This window comes from Triticum urartu, chromosome 7, assembly GCF_003073215.2.
Source record: "Triticum urartu cultivar G1812 chromosome 7, Tu2.1, whole genome shotgun sequence".
Lineage (NCBI taxonomy): Eukaryota > Viridiplantae > Streptophyta > Magnoliopsida > Poales > Poaceae > Triticum > Triticum urartu.
This window is the reverse complement of record NC_053028.1, coordinates 711,803,150-711,821,950: the sequence shown is the minus strand read 5'-3', so window position 1 is coordinate 711,821,950 and position 18,801 is coordinate 711,803,150. Positions and strand designations below refer to the sequence as shown.

The 18,801-nt window shown below is 41.4% G+C and overlaps 1 protein-coding gene across 1 annotated transcript; it reads right to left on the bottom strand.

The window, feature by feature from the left end:
- Positions 1-5,108: 5,108 nt before the first annotated feature.
- On the bottom strand, positions 5,109-6,995 carry LOC125518762 (tRNA dimethylallyltransferase 9). Its single transcript, XM_048683639.1, has 2 exons — positions 6,747-6,995; positions 5,109-6,557 (listed from the first exon to the last, which is right to left on the bottom strand). Exon 2 carries the CDS (start codon positions 6,541-6,543, stop codon positions 5,182-5,184), a length of 1,362 nt encoding a protein of 453 aa, XP_048539596.1. The 5' UTR covers positions 6,544-6,557; positions 6,747-6,995; the 3' UTR covers positions 5,109-5,181.
- Between the last annotated feature and the right edge of the window lie 11,806 nt (positions 6,996-18,801).

Below are 18,801 nucleotides of genomic sequence, written 5' to 3'. Positions count from 1 at the left end.
CAAAGATTTGATTTTTATTCTACTAACCTCTCCGTTACGCGGTTCGCGGAGGGAGCTGGGGGTGCACGTGGCCGGCGTGTTCCACGGTCCACTTCTCCCCTCGCCGACTGCCGCTTCCTCTTCACACGCTCCGGCATAAATAAATAAATAAATAATTTTTTATATGTCATGCCAAGAAAGAAGGAAAAATCATTTTGTTTTTGGGTTGAGAAATAAATAGAAGAAGAAGAGAGAAAAAGAATGGGTGGGTCAACGAGGGGGAGCACCGACTGGCGGCTGCTTAAACTATTGCACAGTTAATTAATTTAGTGTACGTGGTTTCTGGCACTGCTTAAGAAGAAGAAGAAGAAGAAGAAGAAGATGCTTAAGCTGCAGATGTCAAACCAGCAGGAATCTCACTCTACGAATCCCAACGCTTTTTAATCATGAAGCAAACTGCCAGCTTGCAGAGTTATGTATAGCCAGCATTCAGTTTGGTGAAATGAAAATCAAACCATTTGTTGACTATTTGATGACTTGGTGTAGACTCTGGCCAAAGCCAAAGGTGTTTAGATACCCAAATACAGGAAATAATTAAAGGGGCATATAATTTATTCAAAATAAAAATAAAAAAAAGAGCATGCACAGTAAGCCTCATGCATGTTTCTTTCTATTTATGATGAAAAGAGAAATAGAAATTCAGAATGCACCTTTTGTTTTGTCCAGCTGGTCTGGGACCAGATTATGCCAAACTGTGCCCAACCGCAAAGACAAAGGCAACACATATCTGACCAAGTAGACTTATTTCATGAGTGCTTGCCTTCCCTGGTCAAACCTGGCTTACCAGCCAGCCAGTTGTTGCACACATGGGCATCCATCACACCTAAGTAGTTAACACAACAACAGCAAGAGACAACACCAAAAAGAAACAAACATATAGTGCTAGTACTAGTGCATATGAGAAGCTCCTTCCTTGGAATCTTGATGCCTTCATGCAAAAGCTACCCTACCTTACCTGGCAGGCAACATCATGTTTGTTGGACAGAAAGATGGAAACCAACCTGCCAGTCCTTAATTTTAATTATCATCGTGCAGCCCTGTTAGTCGTGCAGTGCTGCTGTACTATCTTAGGTACACAGACAATATGATTCTTCATCAAATGCCCCTGTTTTTTTCTTCCTTACAAAGGCAAGTGAAACATTTTCATTATCAAGGGAAAAAGTGGTGAAAAACAGTAGTACGTACTTCGCTCGCTGTTCGCCCAAGAATCTGCATCTCGCTTTCAATGGCAGAGGTTGGTGCTTTCCATCAAGGTGGGCTCACCATAGAATGCGTGGTGGTGCTTAAGTTAAGATTATCTTGCATGTTTGCACTATTCTCCTTCCTTTCTGGCTTACTTCATAGCAAACAAATTATGGTGCTTACACAACATTCAAATGTTTACTTATGATCTCACTTGGGAGAACCTAAACAGTTCAGGGGAATTCAGATAAAGTCACCATGCAGTTTTAACCCAAAATACCTACCTCCAGTTCACAAGATTTGTGTTATTTTACGCTTGGGTACCACTCAACTTTATGATTGCTCATGTGCAGAACTGACAGTGATGTGCTTTTTTCTCAGTTAGGTGCGAGTGCAGTTAGAGATACACCATTGTCAAACTTACACTATAGTAACAGATCCACCCATCTGTACTAGATTCTTGCCCAGTTAACTGCTTACGTATATATAGTTTGGACTATGAAAAAGATCCAATCAAAGAGGTCAACAGCATGCGCCATCATTAAACCTCATGACTCTTTTGACTTTTTTTGTCAGTTATTTATGTTTGAATTCAGAGTTCTGACTTGGCATCATGCAGTCTGCCACACAGAAAAGCACCACTGGATTATTAATTTATCCCTCAATTCCAAACACTCTGAAAGAACATCTACAATTTTCTTATGAATCTATACTCTATATTCAAAATAGAAAAAGAGAACTGGAAAAAAATGCAGTGCTTTAGAATAAGATGCTTAAGGTGAAGATGTCAAACCAGCAAGAATCTACTCTACGACTCCAATACTTTTCAAACATTAAGCATAAAGAGTTGTGTACAGGCAGTAATCAGTTGGGTAAAATAAAAACCAAAACAATTTGTCACTATTTTAAGTTAGTGCAAACTGTAGCCAAAGCCAAAGCTGTTTAGATCCTGAAATACCGGAAATTATTAAAAAAAAACATGTAATTTCTTCAAAACAAAAATAAAAAAGCATATACCATATGCCCCATGCATATTTCTTTCAATTTCTGAATAATCAAAATTAGAATACACCATCTGAAGACATCTGCCCACCTTTTGTTTTGGTTAGATGGTTTGCGCCAGATTGTGCCCAACTACAAAGACAAAGGTATCGATCGCATCTTTGACACAGTGCATCTTACGCTGCAAATTGCGCTGCTACTTCTATATAGATGAATTAGTTGCATTGACCACAGAGATAGAGATGCTTTTCCTGGACTGGCCAGTCAAACCTGGCTTACTTGTCGGTCCGCCAGTTCATGCATGCATGGGCATCTAACTCACTGGTATCAGATCTGGTTATTAACAGAACAGCAGGAGAGAAAAGCAAAAAAAAAAAAAATCATATAGAAGCATATATGAGAGGATTCATCAAATCTTCGTGACTTAACAGAAAAGCTACCTTTACCTGGCACCATCATGTTTGTTGGACAGAAGGAAGAAAATCAACCTGTTGTTAATGTTTAATTATCGTGCAGCTCTATTAGGCATGCAGTGCTGCTGTACAACTTAGGTACACAGACAGTCTGATTCTTCTTAAAATGCACCTCTTTTTTTCCTTACAAAAGTAAGTAAAACATTTATGTCAAGAAAAAAGTATGCGAAACAGCAGTACTTCGCTCGCTGTTTCCCCAATAATTTGCATCGTTTTCAGAGGCAGAGAAGCTGGTGCTTTCCATCAAAGGTGGGCTCAACACAGAATAGCACAATGCTTTGAGGTGCTTAGGTTAAGATTAGCAGCATGATCCCATTATTCCCCTTCCTTTCTGGCTACTTCATGGCAAACAAATTATTATTCATTTACATTTTGATTCTACTTATGTTCTCACTTCGGGGAGCCTAAGCAGTTTCAGGGGAGTTCAGATAAATCACCATGCAGTTCTGGCCCCCAAATATCTCTAGTTAAGATGATTAGTGATGGTTTACAGTTTGGTACACGTCCACTTCTATATTTACTTATGTGCAGAACTGACAGTGATGTGGGTTTCTCTCAGTTAGGTGTCAATGCAGATTATGCAGTCAGAGATACACCATTGCCAAACTTATGCTGTACTAACAGATCTACCAAACCACTGCTCCATTAGATTCTTGCCCAGTCAGCTAGTTATATATATATAGTTTGCGACTATGAAAAGATCCAATCAACGAGGTCGAGAGCATGCGCCATCATTAAACCTCATCACTACTTGACTTTTTTTTGTGAGTTATATACTTTTGAATTCAGAGTTCTGACTTGGCATCATGCAGTCTGCCACACAGAAGCACCACTGATTATAAATCTATCCCTCAATTCCAGAAACTTAAAAAAAACTTCATTGTTATGAATCTATGATGAAAACAGAGAAAGAAAACTGAAAACTCCTGTGGTAATAATTATCTCCTATGGACAGACAGTTTTGCTGGTGGAAACAAAACAAAGTATGAGAAGAGAGTAGAGCTAGACCTCGCTTGCTGTTTTCCAAAGAATCTGCATCATTTTCAAAGGCAGAGGTTAGTGCTTTCCATCAAGGTGGGCACACCACAGACCAGCACACTGCTTTTGGGTTGCTTAAGTTAAGATTAGAGGCATCTTTCCATTATTCTCCTTCCTTTCTGGCTTACATCACAGAAACAAAGTATGGATGCTTACATTACATTTTTCAATGATGCTTATGTTCTCATTTGGGGGAACCTGAACACAATTTCAGGGGAATTCAGATAAGTCACCATGCAGTTTTAGCCCAAAATAGACACCCACATTCAACATGATTTGTGTTGGTTTACACTTTAACTTTAGTGCCCAACCACTTTTATCTTTACTTCTGCACATAACTAAAAGAGGGAGAGCACATGCCATCCTTAAACGATGTGTCTCTTTGACTTGTTTTGCTGACTTATATTTTTCGGGATTCAGAGTTCTGACTTGACATCATGCAGTCTGCCACAGAGAACGGCTTCCAAGTTGCATCTAGACGACAAACAGAAAGACTCTAAAGAAGCACCCCTGGATTATCAATTTATCATTCCATTCCAAACAAAGATCGGTCCAATCAAAGAGATCAAGAGCATGCGCCATCATTAAACCTTATGTCTCTTTGACTTGTTTTTCCGTCATATATTATTAAGAATTCAGAGTTCTGACCCTAGACATCATGCAGGTCCACAGAGAAGACTTCCAAGTTCCCAAGGAACCATGACTGGATTATCAATTTATCACTTCATTCCAAACACTCCAAAAAAACCCTCTTTTTTATGAATCTATGATGAAAAATAAAATAAACTGGAATTCCTGTGGTATCTCTCAGAAAATCAAAATCCTATGGTCGGACAAATAGCTGGTGGGAACAAAACAAAGTATGAGAAGAGAGTACAACTACACCTCACTTCCCAATGTCAAACTTATGCTGTACAGTTTTTGTCCAGTTAGGTGCAAATGAAGTCACAGATACACTATGTCAAACTTATGCTGAACTAACTGATCTACCACACCACTGCATCGTTGCATTCTTCGACTATTCATCGCTCAGCAAGAGCCGGTAATGTATATAGTTTCTGACTATGAAAGGATCTAATCAAAGAGGGAGAGAACATGTCATCCTTAAACCTTATGTGCCTTTGACTTGTTTTTCTGCCTTATATTATTTGGGATTCAGGGTTCTGATTTCGCATTATGCAGTCTGCTGACGAGAACGATTTCCAAGTTTTATCTAAACAACAAATAGAAAGACTCCAAAGAAGCACCACTGGATCATCAATTTAATCACTCCATTCCAAACACTCTGAAGAAGACATCTTTTTTTATATGATGAATCTATGATGAAAACAAAAAAAAAAAAGAACTGAAGACTCCTGTGGTAATCTCTCAAAAGACAAAATCCTATAGCCGGATAATTTCTCTGGTGGAAACAAAACAAAGTATGAGAAGAGACAAGAACTAAACCTCACTTCCCCTGCGTCCTCCTAATCCAATCCAAAATGTGGCAACACTCTTCGTGCCCAAGGAACACCCTGTTCTCTGGACGATAGGTTTTGAGATCCTTGCTTGTGTGCACGCAACTTTCCCTTTTCATTTCAAGTGATTCAGGCAGCACCATTGCATCAGAGCCATTGTAAGCGTCACAGATAAACTGAACAATCTCTTCAAAAGGCTGCGATGCGTCAACCCACTGGTAAATCTTCTCGTTGCGGAACCAGGTCATTTGCCTCCTTGAGAAGTTCCTAGACGTCTGCTGAAACTTGGTCAGGAACTCTAAGAACTCCTCTGGGGAGCTACTGCCTCCATTCTGTCTGCAATGCACCAGGTACTCCATGGTTTGCCTGTAACCAATGGCACGGGTTGCAGAGTTCATATTTGGCTGCAACCCAACATCAAGAAGCCATGAGGCTTCTGAAAGAAGGCCTCCTGTGTCAGCCAGCATTTCCTCACACCTCAAATCAATTGATCTGTAGAGTTCAACCCGTGGGCATGCTAGGAAAAAACACAGGAAATCATACTCCAGTTCCTTCGCCTCGCAGGTTGCATCATCGCTTGGGGAATCAGTTAGCTTGGTGTCTTGCTGCTTCTGAAACGAGCTGTATGGTAGGGTGAAGGAAGATGCAGGGGAACCAGATGACCTGATGATCTCGAGCCTTCTGCTTAACCTGGCCCAGTTATTTGTATCCAAGTCCCGAGCTTCGGGGTCCCCGGCCTTGAGCAGGAGCTCCACCGCTTCTTCCCACCGGCCGCTCTCACGAAAGCCAGCGAGCTCAGACCACACACTTGATATGATGTCTGTGGATGACTGTGGGACATTTGGCTTGCCGTAGATAAACCACCTTAAGTACAGCCCGGTCCCTCCTGCAACGACAGGCACAGAGCCCCTGCCAAGAACATCTTGCGTCGCTGTTCGCGCGTCGTGGAAGAACATCCCAGCGGAGTAATCGTCACACGCATGCATGATGTCGATGAGGTGGTGCGGCACCATGCTCATCTCGGAGGCGGACGGCTTGGCGGAGCCGACGTCAAGGCTGCGGTACACCTGCACCGAGTCGGCGCTGATGATCTCTCCCCCGAGCCTCCTGGCCACCTCCAGCGCGAGCCTGCTCTTCCCGGCGCCCGTAGGGCCTGATATCACAATGACCTTGCTCTTCTTCCTCACGTCGGCCAGTGGCAGAGTGGTGGCTGTGACGTGCAGCTTCTTTGAAGAGCAAAGAGACGGGGAGAAGCACTGCTGCTGCTGCCGTGAGCACAGGGCGGGCCAGCTCCTCCAGATGCCACGCCGCGCGGACCCGAACCCGAACCCCGGCCTCATTTCACAGCACATGATAGAGCGAGCACCTGCACCAGTAGATTCAGATTGAGATTAGCTGCCTGAGGAAACGAGTATCCTTTCTCAGCTTCTCCGCGGCATTATGACGAGCACCTCGCGTGCAAAAGAAAACCAGCCCACATCCAATTCAACCATAATTGTTCACTGCTACCGAGAAAACAGTAATCTCAATCGAGACGGAGGAAGGGGCTGCTTACCGAGAAGAGAGGAGGCGACGAATCCGCTGCACTGGAGCCAGCAGAACAGCAGCAGACCTGCGCGGAGGGAACCAATGCGCGAGCTTTGGTGGGAGATCAGTGAAGAGCAGAGGGCGACGGGAGGGCGGACGCCGTTGGACTGGGGAGCTCGAGGGGCGAGGACCGGCCTCGCCGGCCTGCAACGGCGGTTAAGACGATGACGGCGACGGCGACGGCCATGGCCAGCAGACGACGGCTCCGAGAGAGAGATTGAGGGGCCGAAGTGGATATGGCAGCCGGTGGGGTTTCTTCTGGGCCTAAATAGATGGGCCGCGGTGGGAGGATGGGGTTTGGAATTTTGACGGGCCAACCAGGTGTTTTGTTGTTGGGCTCGCTGAGTGTGGGGAATGGGCTCAGACCAGATAGAGACATTCATCATCGTCATGGTCAATTCATACGCCGCCAGCGGGCCGGCGATGCCGCGGATCTCCGGCGTCTTCATCCCCTCCATCGCGCCTCGACTTGCGTGGCTCCTTTGTCTTAAAAAAAAAAAACCTGCGTGGCTCCTTCTACTATCTCCGCTCGTGCCCAACCTCCTTCATCTAGGCCTTCCTCCCTCGACCGTTCACCGGCACCTCCACAAAACCGGAAAAAAAACACAGGAAGAAAGAAAAAAATGGTTTATGAACCTTAGGTTCCTAAAATCGGTCAAGAACCTTTCAGAAGGTTCACAAAACCAGTGGCTCGCACGCTCAGATGGGCCAACCCATTCTATCGATCTGGTATCAGTCGGCTGTGTGATTGGTCGACTATTTGCCACAAAATGCGGCAAATAAGAAATTCCACGGTTCTGTAATGATGGAAGAAAAATGGAGGAGTCGGTGGGAAGCCTCCTCTCAACATTAAATCCACAACAACCAGTTCCCCCTCCTCCACAGCTCGAAGCACGACGGCCATGGAGTCTTCATCCTCCGCCAGTCAACATCCCACAGCACATAGTCTCTACATGACACTCGATGTTCAAGACTAGGCATTAAATAAAATGAAAAAAACGAAGGAATACCAACACTAACACGAGGCGGTTTGCAACTTAACACCTACATGATTTGTGCAAGTATTCTTCATGTGCATGGCCACGCAACAATTGCTGCATTTAGCTTCCTTCCTCGGCTGCTTGGGCAAAATCGAGTTCTCTTGCTCGGTTCCTCGTACGGTGCTTTGTCACGGCTATTTGACTATCGCCCTGCCTTGTGTTTCTTCTCAAGCGCCCCTAGCCCAACTAGGGTGTCCTCCTACACTTCTGGATTAACATCAGTCGCATCCACCATGTTTTCATTGGCCTTTGCTGTCGAACCGGCCCCACCTGACAGCATGTCCTCCATCGCAAGACCATCTCTCTGCTCCTCAAATTCAACAAGAGAAGTGATGCCTTCCTTCAATATCTTCATACCTTTCTCATAATCCGACACACACGCACCCGCGAGACGGACTAACTCCATACCATGGACATACAGAGCTATGTGGCGATGCGTCGTTGTCCTGCTCCCAGCTTGGTCTCGCTGGCATACATGTAGGTGCGGCGAGCGCCGCACATCTTTGGCGTCCTTGTCCATCTCTTCAGGAACAACTTCTACAATGTCTCTGCGAACCCCAGGACATACATAACCTACATTCAGCAGAATGATAAATTTCCCAGAATATGTACCCAACAAATAGGTTTTAAACAAAAAAAAAATCATCTTCTATATCTGGATAACTAGCCCTCGCTATCATATTTCTCTCAACATGCAAGTATGCCACCTCATCATTCAACATGCATGGAGAAAGGTCCACCACAAGATGCAATCATCCATAATATAAAGCCACCTCAACATGCAAACATGCATGAGAATTCACATTATATTATGATATTTACATCATACAATAATCAAACACCACAAATTATATTTATTTGTGAAAGGTGTAATAGCTCCCGTGTGCCCCTACACCCTCATGAACAGTAATTTTGTAAAAAAAGGAAAAAAAATTAAAACTTTCAGGGATCAAAGATTTGATGTTCTTGCAAAGTTTTAGAAAGAAATAGCCTTCGTGGAGCCCTCACCAAAAAAACAAAATCACTACTAAAAAAGGTACTCCCTCCGTTTGGAAATACTTGTTCCAGAAATGGATAAAATAGATGTATCTATAACTAAAATAAGTATAGATACAATCATTTCGAGGACAAGTATTTTCGGACGGAGGGAGTACGTAAATTTTGATCAGATCGTCATTTTTAGGGCGCTTCTCACCCCTCTCTCCTTCAACTCTCCCCTCGCCCCTCCCTCTCTCTCTCTCCTTCACTATTTAACTTTCGTCCCTGTGACAGATAAAAATCAATATGAAAATTCAGGTGGGCCCCCCCTCCCCCGTTGACTCTCCAAAAAAAACTTTCAGGACGCTCTTCAATTACAACTATTTGGTCTATATTCACCCGGCCTTCAGTGTCTACTTGCCTAAATGACATCTGTGTTATCACCCTCGCTCTAACTGAAAGCGGACATGGCGCTGCCCTGGCAGCCACACTTGTTTGCACCGTCGATCTACCATCACAAACTGCGGCCCAAAATCCCCCAGCCCATGGTTCGCCACCACCGCCTCTCCACCATCGGATCTGATCGCCAACTCCTCATGCGCACCAGCTCCCCCAACAAGTCCATGTGGGTATTTGTGCTTGATGCCTCATCCAGGAAGATTGGCAACTTGAAACCATCACGCCTCAATCTAAACCGGGACTCCCGAGCCCTAAGGAAAGCGATTTTCTGCAGGCGAGAAATGTTACCTGTCGACGGGGTGGATGGGAAAGTCCATCGCCATGTCCGCCCCACCGCTTCCGAGGAGCTCATCGCCGCCCAGGAGGATATGTGCAACATGCAGTTTGCTTCTTCATCGTTGCCGTTGACGCCCCGCGCCCCCTACGGCCCTACCCCTCACGACATCTCACATATTTTTTCCTTCTGAATTTGAAAAGTTGTGATGGCACCCGGGAGTCTCGGCACCGTTCAATCTATCCGTCCAGTGGCAATAAGATACGGGCTAGCCTATGTCCAGTTATAGACGCTTTGCAGTAGCAGCTTAGCTAGGCAGACTTTTTTTAAGGAGACAAACAACGACGAGAGAAGGAGCATGCAGAACTAGGTTGGCAGGACTAGGCTCGCTGGAGGGTTGAAGTCACATATAGATTCTGCATGTGCCCACCTATATCACATGACTCATGATGGCAAGAATTGAAATAAATAAAAGGAGAGAGAGTGTGTGGCTCACGCAAATGATACAGTAGGAGAGAGTGTGTGTTCCATTCATGGTTAAGAGAGAGAAAGTGATGTCTGCTGCATGCCGAGTTATTAAAAGAGAAGGCGTGCAAATTGCGGAGAGAGATTGTGTGTTGCATGCGAAAGTACTCCTTTGTCTAGGTGAATAAATCATCTTATGAAATCCAGATTTTCTCAAAACCATAAAGCGCATAACATTAAATTATCCTATCCCGTCCTAGCCTCGTTCAAACAAGCGCCTGCATCCTCCTAGATTTCCTCCGCTGCCTCGTTCTCTCCTCTTGGAAACCTTTCCCGTCAACAGTGTGGATAAGGGGGTGCCCCTGCCCCCGGGAGCTAAAAAAAACCAGTCTCTTCTGAATTGACTCGAGCTGGTAGATGGGCTGCATGCACTCTCGCTCTGACGTGTGGGGTTAGCATGACGTCTTGTGGGTACGGATTTAACACGTCAACCGTCAACCGTCCCATAACACGTCCGTGCGTCCAACGCCTGACGCCCAACATTAAGGTTACCTAGGCCTCCATATTCCTTGGGTTTGCAAACTAGCTTTCAATTGATTTTGCACTTTTCACCGAACCCCTACACTAGAAGAAAATAGAGCTTTGGTTTCGACCTGGCCAGCCCATTTAATTCCGGTTCAGTCACGAACCGGGACCCTTGGTGGCATACGTCCCGGTTCATGCGTCCAGGAGGCCGGCCGGGCCTCGTGGGGCATTGGTCCCGGTTCGTCTGGACCCTTTTGTCCTGGTTTCAGACATGAACCGGGATCAATGGGCCTCGCTCCTGGCTCATGATACGTCTCCAACGTATCTATAATTTTTGATTGTTTCATGCGATTATATTATCTGTTTTGGATGTTAATGGACTTTATTTTACATTTTTATATTATTTTTTAGACTAACCTATTAACCCAAGGCCCAGTGCAAATTGCTGTTTTTTTGACTATTTCAGTATTTCGCAAAAAAAGAATATCAAACGGAGTTCAAACGGAATGAAATCTTCGGGAGCGTGATTTTTGGAACAAACGTGATCCAGAGGACTTGGAGTGGACGTCAAGAAACGGACGAGTCCACGAGGCAGGGGGGCGCGCCCTCCTCCCTCGTGGGCCCCTTGTGGCTCAACCGACCTACTTCTTCCTCCTATATATGTTCACATACCCCGAAAACAACCAGGAGCACCACGAAACCCTATTTCCACCGCCGCAACCTTCTGTACCCAACAGATCCCATCTTGGGGCCTTTTCCGGAGCTCCGCCTGAGGGGGCATCGATCACGGAGGGCCTCTACATCAACTCCATGGCCCCTCTGATGATGTGTGAGTAGTTTACTTCAAACCTTCGGGTCCATAGTTATTAGCTAGATGGCTTCTTTTCTCTCTTTGAATCTCAATACAAAGTTCTCCTCGATCTTCTTGGAGATCTATTCGATGTAACTCTTTTTGCGGTGTGTTTGTCGAGATCCGATAAATTGTGGGTTTATAATCAAGTCTATCTATGAACAATATTTGATTCTTCTCTGAAATCTTTTATGTACGATTGGTTATCTTTGCAAGTCTCTTCGAATTATCAGTTTGATTTGGCCTACTAGATTGATCTTTCTTGCAATGGGAGAAGTGCTTAGCTTTGGGTTCAATCTTGCGGTGCTCGATCCCAGTGACAGAAAGGGAAACAACACGTATTGTATTGTTGCCATCGAGGATAAAAAGACGGGGTTTATATCATATTGCTTGAGTTTATCCCTCTACATCATGTCATCTTACCTAATGTGTTACTATGTTCTTATGAACTTAATACTCTAGATGCATGCTGGATAGCGGTCGATGTGTGGAGTAATAGTAGTAGATGCAGGCAGGAGTTGATATACTTGTCACGGACGTGATTCCTATATATACATGATCATGCCTAGATATTCTCATAATTATTCGCTTTTCTATCAATTGCTCGACAGTAATTTGTTCACCCACCGTAATACTTATGCTATCTTGAGAGAAGCCACTAGTGAAACCTATGGCCCCCGGGTCTATTTTCCATCATATAAGTTTCCAATCTATTTTACTTTGCAATCTTTAATTTCAATCTATATCATAAAAATATCAAAAATATTTATCTTATTATTATTATCTCTATCAGATCTCACTCTCGTAAGTGACCGTGAAGGGATTGACAACCCCTTTATCGCGTTGGTTGCGAGGTTCTTATTTGTTTGTGTAGGTATGAGGGAGTTGCGTGTGGCCTCCTATTGGATTGATACCTTGGTTCTCAAAAACTGAAAGAAATACTTACACTACTTTGCTGCATCACCCTTTACTCTTCAAAGGAAAATCAACGCAGTGCTCAAGAGGTAGCAAGATGGATTTCTGGCGCCGTTGCCGGGGAGTCTACACACAAGTCAAGACATACCAAGTACCCATCACAAACTCTTATCCCTCACATTACATTATTTGTCATTTGCCTCTCGTTTTCCTCTCCCCCACTTCACCCTTGCCGTTTTATTCGCCCTCTTTTTCCGTTCCCCTTCTCTTTTCTAGTTCGTCTTTTTGCTTGTTTCTTGTTTGCTTGTGTGTTGGATTGCTTGCTCGTCACGATGACTCAAGATAATACTAAATTGTGTGACTTTTCCAATACCAACAATAATGATTTTATTAGCACTTCGATTGCTCCTCTTACCGATGCTGAATCTTGTGAAATTAATGCTGCCTTGCTGAATCTTGTCATGAAAGATCTGTTTTCCGGCCTTCCTAGTGAAGATGCCGCTACCCATCTAAACAACTTTGTTGATTTGTGTGATATGCAAAAGAAGAAAGATGTGGATAATGATATTGTTAAACTGAAGCTATTCCCGTTTTCTCTTAGAGATCATGCTAAAACTTGGTTTTCGTCTTTGCCTAAAAATAGTATCGATTCATGGAATAAGTGCAAAGATGCTTTTATCTCTAAGTATTTTCCTCCCTCTAAGATCATCACTCTTAGAAACGATATTATGAATTTTAAGCAACTTGATCATGAACATATTGCACAAGCTTGGGAGAGGATGAAATAAATGATACGTAATTGCCCTACACATGGTTTGAATCTTTGGATGATTATACAAAAAAATTATGCCGGATTGAACTTTGCTTCTAGAAATCTTTTAGATTCGGCCTCGGGAGGCACTTTTATGTAAATCACTTTAGGAGAAGCTACTAAACTCCTAGATAGTATTATGGTTAATTATTCTCAATGGCATACTGAAAGATCTACTAATAAAAAGGTGCATGCTATAGAAGAAATCAATATTTTGAGTGGAAAGATGGATGAACTTATGAAATTATTTGCTAATAAAAGTGGTTCTTCTGATCCTAATGATATGCCTTTGTCTACTTTGATTGAGAATAATAATGAATCTATGGATGTGAATTTTGTTGGTAGGAACAATTTTGGTAATAACGTGTATAGAGGTAATTTCAATCCTAGGCCGTTTCCTAGTAATTCCTCTAATAATTATGGTAATTCCTACAACAATTCTTATGGGAATTATAAATAAGATTCCCTCTGATTTTGAATCTAATATTAAAGAATTTATTAGTTCGCAAAGGAGTTTCAATGCTTTGATTGAAGAAAAATTGTCTAAGATTGATGAGTTGGCTAGGAACGTGGATAGAATTTCTCTTGATGTTGATTCTTTGAAACTTAGATCTATTCCACCTAAGCATGATATCAATGAGTCTCTCAAAGCTATGAGAATTTCCATTGATGAGTGCAAAGAAAGAACCGCTAGGATGTGTGCTAAAAAAGATTGCTTTGTGAAAGCGTGTTCTTCTAGTTTCCATGATAATAAAGATGAAGATCTAAAAGTTATTGATGTGCCCCCTATTAAATCTTTGTTTTGCAATATGAATCTTGATAATGATGGGACTGGAGATGAGTCAACTTTAGTTAGAAGGCGTCCCAATGATTCGGAGTTTTTAGATCTTCATGCAAAAATTGATAAAAGTGGGATGGAAGAGGTTAAAACTTTACATAGCAATGAACCCACTATCTTGGATTTCAAGGAATTTAATTATGATAATTTCTCTTTGATAGATTGTATTTCCTTGTTGCAATCCGTGCTAAATTCTCCGCATGCTTATAGTCAAAATAAAGCTTTTACTAAACATATCGTTGATGCTTTAATGCAATCTTATGATGAAAAGCTTGAATTGGAAGTTTCTATCCCTAGAAAACTTCAATATGAGTGGGAACCTACTATTAAAATTAAGATTAAATATCATGAATGCTATGCTTTATGTGATTTGGGTGCTAGTGTTTCAACGATTCCTAAAACTTTGTGTGATTTGCTAGGTTTCCGTGAATTTGATAATTGTTCTTTAAACTTGCATCTTGCGGATTCCACCATTAAGAAACCTATGGGAAGAATTAATGATTTTATTATTGTTGCAAATAGGAATTATGTGCCCGTAGATTTCATTGCCCTTGATATAGATTGCAATCCTACATGTCCTATTATTCTTGGTAGACCTTTCCTTAGAACGATTGGTGCAATTATTGATATGAAGGAAGGGAATATTAGATTCCAATTTCCGTTAAGGAAGGGCATGGAACACTTTCCTAGAAACAAAATTAAATTACCTTATGAATCTATTATGAGAGCCACTTATGGATTGCATACCAAAGATGATAATACCTAGATCTATCCTTGCTTTTATGCCTAGCTAGGGGCGTTAAACGATAGCGCTTGTTGGGAGGCAACCCAATTTTATTTTTGTTTCTTGATTTTTGATCCTGTTTAGTAACAAATAACTCATGTAGCCTATTTTTAAATGTGGTTTTATGCTTTTAATTAGTGTTTGTGCCAAGTAGAACTTTGGAAAAAGACTTGGGGAAAGTCTTTGCGATCTTGCTGTAAAAAACAGAAACTTTAGCGCTCACGAGATTTGCTGCCATGTTCTACTGGAGAGTGCTATTTAGTTAATTCTTTTTGAAGATCATTAATAGATAAATTCCTCACGTCCAGCAATTTATTTTAGAATTTTTGGGGTTCCAGAAGTAGTCGAAACCTTCAGATTACTACAGACTGTTCTGTTTTGACAGATTCTGTTTTTCGTGTGTTGTTTGTTTATTTTGATGAATCTATGGCTAGTAATAGAGTTTATGAACCATAGAAAAGTTGGAATACAGTAGGTTGAACACCAATATAAATAAATAATGAGTTCATTACAGTACCTTGAAGTGGTGATTTGCTTTCTTTTACTAAAGTAGCTCGCGAGATTTTCTTTTAAGTTTTGTGTTGTGAAGTTTTCAAGTTTTGGATAAACATTTGATGGATTATGGAACAAGGAGTGGCAAGAGCCTATGCTTGGGGATGCCCAAGGCACCCCAAGGTAAATCCAAGGACAACCAAATGCCTAAGCTTGGGGATGCCCCGGAAGGCATCCCCTCTTTCGTCTTCGTCCATCGGTAACTTTACTTGGAGCTATATTTTTATTCGCCACATGATATGTGTTTTGCTTGGAGCGTCTTGTATGATTTGAGTCTTTGCTTTTTAGTTTACCACAATCATCCTTGCTGTACACACCTTTTGGGAGAGACACACATGAATTGAAATTTATTAGAATACTCTATGTGCTTCACTTATATCTTTTGAGTTGGATAATTTTTGCTCTAGTGCTTCGCTTATATCTTTTAGAGCACGGCGGTGGTTCTATTTTATAGAAATAATTGATCTCTCATGCTTCACTTATATCATTTTGAGAGTCCTTTAGAACAGCATGGTAATTTACTTTGGTTATAAAATTTTAAATGCTAAGAGAAGTTGGATGCTTGATAGTTGTTTTGAGATATAAAGGTGGTAATATTAGAGGTGTGCTAGTTGAGTAACTGTGAAATTGATGAATACTTGTCTTGAAGTTGGCAAATCTTGTAGCATGCACATATGGTAAACGTTGTGTGACAAATTTGAAGCATGGGGTGTTCTTTGATTGCTTTCCTTATGAGTGGCGGTCGGGGACGAGCGATGGTCTTTTCCTACCAATTTATCCCCCTAGGAGCATGCACGTAGTGCTTGGTTTTGATGACTTGTAGATTTTTGCAATAAGTATGTGAGTTCTTTATGACTAATGTTGAGTCCATGGATTATACGCACTCTCACCCTTCCATCATTGCTAGCCTCTTCGGTACCGTGCATTGCCCTTTCTCACCTTGAGAGTTGGTGCAAACTTCGCCGGTGCATCCAAACCCTGTGATATGATACGCTCTATCACACATAAGCCTCCTTATATCTTCCTCAAAACAGCCACCATACCTACCTATTATGTCATTTCCATAGCCATTCCGAGATATATTGCCATGCAACTTTCGACCGTTCCATTTATTATGACATGCATCATCATTGTCATATTGCTTTGCATAATCATGTAGTTGACATCATATTTGTGGCAAAGCCACCATGCTTAATTTTTCATACATGTCACTCTTGATTCATCGCAATTCCGGTACACCGCCGGAGGCATTCACATAGAGTCATATTTTTTTCTAAGTATCGAGTTGTAATTTTTGAATTGTAAGTAAATAAAGTGTGATGATCATCATTAGAGCATTGTCCCATGTCAGGAAAGGATGATGGAGACTATGATTCCCCCACAAGCCGGGATGAGACTCCGGAAAAAAAATAAAATAAAAATAAAAAAGAGGCCATAAAAAAGGCCCAAACAAAAAAAAGAGAAGGGATAATGTTGCTATCCTTTTTCCACACTTGTGCTTCAAAGTAGCACCATGATCTTCACTAGTGATTGGGGCGCCACCAGGTGGCGCCTCTTGAGGCGGGATTATGCGCACTAACCAAGCTATCGTGTTTGTTAACGTGCCTGTATGATAGTAGATTTAGTTTAGCGAGACCCAGACGATACAACAACAGAAATTCGGTAGGGGAAGTGCACATGCATAAAATAGATCAGACTTGAGCACTGACAAGAGCATCTCGGTGCTGGGAAAAATAAGACACAGTAACAAAAATGCATTGCAAATAGTGCACATGCATAAAATCTATCAGGTTTAGAAGCAAAGACAAGCATTTTAGATAACGATAGGCACATATGAACATAGGGGCAACAGTTTAATAGCCTAGACGACTCATTACAGATATTACAGATGGTTCAAAAGTAACATATACAACAGGTACTGTATACAACTATCTCTGGGGAGCTCCATTTGTAGAACACAAAGCGCCTGTTGATCAACATATGTTCATTTAGGAAAGAACGGCATCCGTGTTCATGCCACATGTAATTTGGATATAATTGGGCATTAACATAAAGCAAATAAAGTAATTCATAAGAGCAACAACTGAAGTGGATCTTTCAGACCTATATTATAGCACCTTCCAATAAAATAATTCACCCTATTGCATTGCATCCATGAGAATTATAGAAAATTAAATTCATATTATTTTCAAGATACCAATTTCATTAATTAATACATATACTTTGGAAACTCTATTATGCCAATTTTTGTAGTTTGATAATGTTTGGCAAATATTACCCATTTTATGTTGTATAACATATATACTTTTAATGATTGAAAACATACTATAGTCCTATATTAAATTAATACTTACCTAATTCATTATTATCCTATAACAAATCTATGCAGTTTTAACTTGATCCATGAAAAGGGTGGTTTGTAATTTTCTGTAATAATCTAAGTTTACATGAGTGTGACACCCTCTATTTGTTATTTGAAGCAATAAAATATGCAACCCATTAGAAAGTCACTTTGTGTTTGCAGTAATCTAAGTTTAGAGTGTCATACCCTCTATTTGCTATCTCTAGGACCCGACCCTTCGAAAATTAATTAATATCTGGAAGAGCTTCATTCACATACAATCCGCAAGCTTCGCCAGTACTCAAAGTAACTTTACCGGCAGAGGCTATTCCATTAGACATGATTTTGAGAAATTGAGGTAGTTGGTATAAGTTAAACTGTTAGATGGAAAATGTATAGAAAAATACTCAAAAGTCTAGGCATCACGCTTCTTTTAATGATGAAATACAAAATAATATGATATACATTTGAGATAGTAAATGATTAGAACGTACTCAGAAGTACAACATCCGTCAAATCAATGTTGCAAGACAGATTGAGAATGCATATAACTGAACATTTACCATGCATTTTGAAAAAAATGTAACATCCATATCCTCTACATATGAAATACCAACTAAATCTTTTAGCTAACATGCTATGGCATCGAAAATCACATGTAAAATGGGGCATGTATTAGCATCAAAGTGAACTGGCTAGTCAATGTTTTAATTGTGGATGTAGCAAACAAAGACCTTATGTCAGGATCACATGGTGCTCTCTTGGTGGAGCTGAAGAGCGCCACAGCTTGGTCACATCGATTGTTTACAGCGAACATAAATAGTCAAAATGATCAACGCAAGCATAGGCGTTGGCACACGTGACAAAATTAACATGCACTGAACATGGCATATGGAGATAAACTTTAGATTTAAAACTGAAAATACATAAACATCAATTGCCATATTATCCACACAACCAAGGAAAGCATGCAAGAGACAGTTATAATTTTTTCAATATATTGCTTATAGGTCTGCAACACACTTTACATTAAACTATGCATGCCATCTAGACAATTTCAGAACTCCTTTGTAACTACAGAGTTCATCTAGACACAAACAATAACACAAAACATTGAATACTCCACCTAGTCTAAAACACACATAGTCTATTCAAGAAGACCACATCGACAGTGCCGACGTATCAAACAGA

What these genes read in the sequence shown, in the direction of transcription:
- LOC125518762 (XM_048683639.1), bottom strand. Translation starts at nt 6,543, where the DNA reads ATGTGCTGTGAAATGAGGCCGGGGTTCGGGTTCGGGTCCGCGCGGCGT.